Raw genomic sequence first — 6120 nt, forward strand, 5'->3', positions numbered from 1 at the left:
CTCCCCGGCACTCAAAGGGTTAAACATGTTATCATGTCCATTTCTGCAGGAATTTGTAAAAAAGCATTTGAAAATGCCCTTCATTGCTACAAAACATGGTATCACTACGAGAGAGCCATGACGTGCCCACTGGCCTATTTTTGATGTTTAAAATCACTTTCAACTCGTCATTTTATCTGCCCCGAGACTCCCATTTCTAGGCAATTCCTAGGCGGAGGGCAGCGTTCGGTCGTGCAGTACCTGGCACTGCTGGGGGGGTCGAGGGTTAAACATGTTACCATGTCCATTTCTGCAGGAATTTGTTGCAAAACATGGTATCACTACGAGAGAGCCATGACACACCCACTCGCCTATTTTTGCTGTTTAAAATCACTTTCAACTCGTCATTTTATCTGCCCCGAGACTCCCATTTCTAGGCGATTCCTAGGCGGAGGGCAGCGTTCGGTCGTGCAGTACCTGGCACTGCTGGGGGGGTCGTACTGCAACACCCAGTTCACCTCGGGGATGTCTATGCCGCGGGCCATCACGTCGGTGCACACCAAGACCCCGCTGGAAAGGGAGACAGCGCGTGGTGAGCGGGATGCCGCACTTCCATCGCCAGCGCCTTTACGTCTCAGTGAGGACAACGGGACAGGTTCTGGGATCTCACAGTGACCACGACATGCAGGTCCCTGTTCTGAGCTTACAACCTCTCAGGGAAGCCAACAGCTGGCTGAGGAAGTCGGCACAGCAAAGTCTGTTGGGCCAGGACAGAGGGACAGGTGCGCATCTGCACAGAGAGGACACGATAACAGGGAACGGGATGGGGGCGCCAGCAGGGAAATAAACTACACCCATGGAGCATCAAAGGGAGAGGGACATGCGGCGGCTGGAGACGCGCCGTCCCCGCCAGGCCCACCTCTGCAGCTTGCGGAAGCCCATGAAGATCTTGTTGCGCTTGAACTTCATCTTCCCGTGAAGGCACATGATGTCCACGCCCTTCACCAGCGCCTCCAGGGCCTTGCCATAGTATTCCACGCAGGCACAGGTGCTGCGAGGGGGACCAAAGGCTCAGGCGTGGGCCATTGGTCCCCTACAACCAGATGCAGTGACACCCGCCCTCCGGGAGAAGGCAGACGGCTGTGCGTGTCCACAGCTAAGCTCCAAATCCCCAACCCTCTCTGCCGACCAACTCCCCTCAAGCATGAGCTAGAACCCCCAGGACACATGCCCACGCCTGAGATGATGCAGCAGCAACGGGGCCCCCTGGCCCCTGAGAAACAGCTTAAACTGAAGTCGTCTTTCATAACAAAAGCAATGACATCTTAAATATGAAGTTTCACGAGATTTCCAAACGCTCCTGCTTCCCCTCTGGGGACTGGCTTCTCCCCCATCACTGACTCCCAGGCTCAGCAGGTTAAGCCAGGTCCCCCCAAGCAGATCCACCCGAGGTATCTGGTCTGGGCGCCAAGTCACCCCAGGACATCGCAGTGAGGGTGCCCGAGAGGGATGGCCATGCAGCTCTCTGGGGCTCCCCGACCATCTTCCCAACGGCTGGGCATCCAGCTTTGGGAGTCTGTGAGCTCCCTCTGCAGGGCCCCGCTAATGAAGTTCACCCACGCCGCCTTTCATTGGGAAGGGCTCCAACGTGACGTCACACCTGGTGCCGGTAAGGGGCCTGAAGCTTAGGGAGCGGCCATGGGCGGGAGGGCAGAGCCTGAGCCGAGGTCTTCCTTCCCCAGGGCTCTCCCACCGCACCAGGCTGCAGGTCCCACCGGCTCCCTCCTGCCACTTAGACCTCCTCTCCAAGGCCTGGCTCAGTGACTGCCTCACTCTGTCCCCATAAGTCACGCCAGGACACACAAGCAGTGAGATCCTGAGCGCAATCTGTGCCTCCTGAAGTCTTTGTTGTGTGCGTGTGCGCGCATGTGTGTGTGAGTACCAGGCTGTATTTCTCAGCTGGGGGTCAATACAGCCGTGACAACTGCAGAAACACGGACCTGACCCTGCAGGACACAGAGCAGCAGGACCTGCTTCCTCGGGACTGCGATCTACAGGAGCTGGGTTTTCAGTTATTTGCAGCCAACCAGGGGACACAAGCAGTGAGATCCTGAACGCCATCTGTGCCTCCTGAAGTCTTTGTTGTGTGTGTGTGCGTGTGCGTGTGCGCGTGCGAGTACCAGGCTGTATTTCTCAGCTGGGGGTCAATATAGCCGTGACAACTGCAGAAACACGGACCTGACGCTGCGGGACACAGAGCAGCAGGACCTGCTTCCTCGGGACTACGATCTACAGGAGCTGGGTTTTCAGTTATTTGCAGCCAAAAGCATTCCGAGCTGAGAAGCGTCCTAACGGAGAACGCCAACCCGAGGGCCGGGAGCACCAGGGCGCCTGGTGTGACTGAACCCCAGACCCGCCTCAGAGCCCGGAAGCGTTACCTGAAGAAGACCAGGTGCTTTTCCTGCTTATGATTGCGAAGGAAATGGACCAGCTGATTAAACTTCTCATCTGCCTTACACACCTGCAACGTAAAAGGAAGACGAGTAAAATAAACACAGATGCACTGACGACACTAATCCCCGTAGCGATGCTGCGTTTCAGCCTTAACTTTAAGGGCCTGGTTTCCCGCACACACAGGACACGTTCGCCAGAACGTCCACCAGGCTGCCCAGCTCACTGAACGCAGTTCAAGTAAAAAAAGTGAAGTCTTGTCAGCACCCTGCTTTAGCGGAGAGCACATGTTTTACTTCCCCGGCTTTGCTGCGATGGAACTGGCTGGCAGATAAAACTGCACGTATTTAAGGTGTACAGTGTGATGACTAGATAAGATGAGTGTGAAACAATGACCACAATCAAGGTAACTGCCTGGCTGCTGCCCGGCCAGGGCACGTGTTTTATTCCCCGGCTTTACTGCGATGTAACTGGCTGGCAGATAAAGCTGCACGTATTTAAGGTGTACAGTGTGATGACTTGATACACGTATAAGATGAGTGTGAAACAATGGCCACAATCAAGGTAACTGCCTGGCTGCTGCCCGGCCAGGTGTGGCTCACTGGTTGAGTGTCAACCTCTGAACCAAGAGTTTACTGGTTGGATTCCCGGTCAGGCCACAAGCCCAGGTTGTGGGCTTAATCCCCAGTAGGAGGCTTGCAGGAGGCAGCCAATCAATGTTTCTCTCTCATCAATGTTTTTATCTTTCTCTCCCTCTCCCTTCTTCTCTAAATTCAATAAAACATATTTTAAAAAAAAACTAACATTACCTATCACACCACATGGTTACCTTGGTTTTCTGTGAGAACCCTTAAGATCTGCCCCTTAGCAAACTCAAGTACACACCCCGGCACTGAGTACCGTCACTGGGCCGCACGGAAACCCCAGGCACCACTGTGCCGAGCCGCCCGGACTCGCGAGCATCCCAAGGGCTCACCATGTAGTGGTTCTCCAGGCGCGAGGGGGTCTTCTGGGTGCTGCTGGCCGCCACGCCCTTCTCCTTCACAGAGATGCGCACGGGGTTCCGCAGGCCTGCTCGCACCAGGTTCTCCACCTCCTGCGTCTGGGTGGCCGAGAACAGGCCCGTTCTCCTCTGCTTGGGCAAAAACCCCAGGATGCTGTTTATGCTGGAAAAAAGGGTGCAAACAGAACCCCTAATTTATCGGCATAACCAGCAAACATTACATGAGGATACTAAACATTACGTTATACTAAACTTGGAAAAGACTGAAAGAGAAACTATCGCAGTATTTACAGCAAATGTTACTGAGAGGTGAGGTGATGAGTGCCTTTTATTTCTTCTTTATGTTCCCACTTTTCCAGTTTCTCTATATAAGCACATAATTGTGCTTTCACAAAATGGGGCAGTTCAAAGAAAGTGAAATTAAGACAAACTTTTTAAGACTAAAAACCAGTGAACTGCACATATTAAATGGTTGAATTGTATGACATAGGACTCAGATCCCAATTGAGCTGTTTATTAACACACACACACACACACACTTTAAAAGAAACCATGAAGGGAAATGCATCTTAAGATGAAGAATTGGGCCCTGGCCAGGAGGTTCAGGTGGTAGGAGCACCATCCTGTACACAAAAAGGTTGAGGGTTCGATTCCTGGTCAGGGCACATTAAGAGGCAACCTATCGATGTTTCTTTCTCTCTTTCTCTTTCTCTCTCTCAACATATCCTCGGGTGAGGATTAAGGAAAAAAGAAGTAAAATTTCAAAAGATGAAGAACTGGAGTTTATATTGTGGGGTAAAATTTGAGGGAGCAAACAATCTAATGCTGTGAAATTCATGTGTCCAATCGAGTCCGAAATCCAGTACCTGGCCTCGAACCCCATGTCCAGAAGTCTGTCTGCCTCATCCAACACCAGGACATCCAGGGACCTCACGCAGCTGACCAGGTCCAAGCCCTCGGCCTTCCTCCGGAACATGTCCTCCAAGCGGCCTGGCGTCGCCACAATGATGTTCCCACTTGGAAAACAAAGTTAACATGATCTTGGGGGTAATGTGTAATTCCAAACACATTTTATATCCGACCCCCAAAAAGGTCACCTAGATCCCAGTGGAGAGAAAGGAGACAGGTGAGCGGGAGGACAGATGAACGGGGAACTCCAGGTGACGTGCAGGTGGAAATCCCAAGCCCCCATTTTAGACGTGTCTGCAACCGCTGTGAGAAGCCAGGGAGATGCAGGCAGACGAGTGGATGTGTGCGGACCTGGGGCTCAGGGCGAGGTCAGAAACCACCAGGAGGGATGAGGCCACTTAGAGAGCCCAGAGTGACCAAAGCAGGGCCCTGAGCCCTGTGCAGTCACTGGGGAGAGCTGGGGGGGCCACAGCCCACACGTCCCTGCTCCTGCAGGGGTAAGGCTCGCTGGAGGAAGGGTTCAGGAGGGCTGAAAGGAAGGAGCCAGAGAGTAAAAAGGGAGACTGGCCTGGAGGAAACACCTTGTTGGGAGGGGAGTTCCCGGTTAAGCTGAGATCATGCATCCATTCCTCCTGGGTTCAGGGCCAAGAGCAAGCAAAGAACCGAGCAGCGGCGAGGAAACGTACCCGTGTTCCTTAAACCTCGAGACATCTTCTCCGGGATTCCTGCCTCCGATCCAGAGAATCTGGCTGAAACAGGAAACAGGTCCTGAGCAGGCCAGGCACAGTCCGGCCCGTGGCCAACAGGGACCCTGCATCCCCTTTACCTGAACTGCGGGAAGGACTTCGTGAAATGCGACAGGACCTCATCTATCTGAACAGCCAGCTCTCGGGTGGGTGTGATGATTATGGCTCCAACCTGCGGGGGCGGGAGGCGCGATGAGCAGTGCACCCGGACCCTCCACCTCACTGCCTGGGCTTGTGAGCAGCCCTGGTCCCAGTGCACGTCCACTACTTTCACTCAGCCCATCCTCATGTTCTCGGCAGCTGTGGCAGCCAAGAGGGGGTCCGCGGGCCACTGGTGGTCGGTGAGGTCTGAGAGGTTGGCAACCGCTGCCTTCAAGTGCCACAAACTCTGAACCAGCCAATACTGAACCAGTGCTCCTGGGGGCATTTTGGGGTGAGGTTCCTAGGAGCCTCGGGTCCCCTTTGCATCCACCAATCAATAGAGGTTTGGCTTAGGTTTCTGTTTAAAGACGACGATTTAAAATGTCCTCTTAACTCACTGACATTGAACTCAGCCACCAGCACGTCCCTCCACCTGAAGGCGGCTTGTCTAACACACTTTCTCCATAAGGCGCGCGAGCGGGAAGGGGGGGCGGTCTAACAGCGAGGTCACCCACAGAAATGGAAACATCACAGCAGTAAGGGGGCCTCAGGCGGAACCGGAACCGGGAAGGCGGAGTGTCTCCTGTTCAACCCCGTGGGCTGCTCCCACCGGCCGGGGGGCAGAGGGAGAGCGGTGGGGGCTGCAGATCAGTCTCCGGTGCAGACCCGCCCAGAGGCAGGATCCGCGCACAACGAGAACAGACTTCACTCCCGTTTGCTGTTTGAGCATCTGACCAGCTTCCCAGCCAACTGTGCGCGGCCCGGGGCCGCCTCACCTGACTCCTCTTCAGCGGCTCCTCCCTCCGCAGGAGGATCTCCAGGATGGGGATGACGAAGGCGAGGGTCTTCCCGCTGCCCGTGACCTGCGGGGGGACAAGGGCGTGGTCGGCT

General features: G+C 54.6%; 1 protein-coding gene across 1 annotated transcript in view; it reads right to left on the reverse strand.

Moving 5' to 3' along the window:
* Positions 1–6120, reverse strand: part of DDX55 (DEAD (Asp-Glu-Ala-Asp) box polypeptide 55) — a 9997-nt gene that overhangs the window by 2835 nt on the left and 1042 nt on the right. The window contains exons 2-9 of the mRNA XM_005886318.2: positions 6006–6092; positions 5169–5260; positions 5029–5091; positions 4300–4449; positions 3407–3596; positions 2418–2500; positions 899–1030; positions 457–549 (exon numbers count right to left, since the gene is read on the reverse strand). Of these exons, the coding sequence (XP_005886380.1) occupies positions 457–549; positions 899–1030; positions 2418–2500; positions 3407–3596; positions 4300–4449; positions 5029–5091; positions 5169–5260; positions 6006–6092 (890 nt within the window). The remainder of the gene's footprint in view (positions 1–456; positions 550–898; positions 1031–2417; positions 2501–3406; positions 3597–4299; positions 4450–5028; positions 5092–5168; positions 5261–6005; positions 6093–6120) is intronic.

The sequence above is a fragment of the Myotis brandtii genome, unplaced genomic scaffold (assembly GCF_000412655.1).
Source record: "Myotis brandtii unplaced genomic scaffold, ASM41265v1 scaffold97, whole genome shotgun sequence".
Classification (NCBI taxonomy): domain Eukaryota; kingdom Metazoa; phylum Chordata; class Mammalia; order Chiroptera; family Vespertilionidae; genus Myotis; species Myotis brandtii.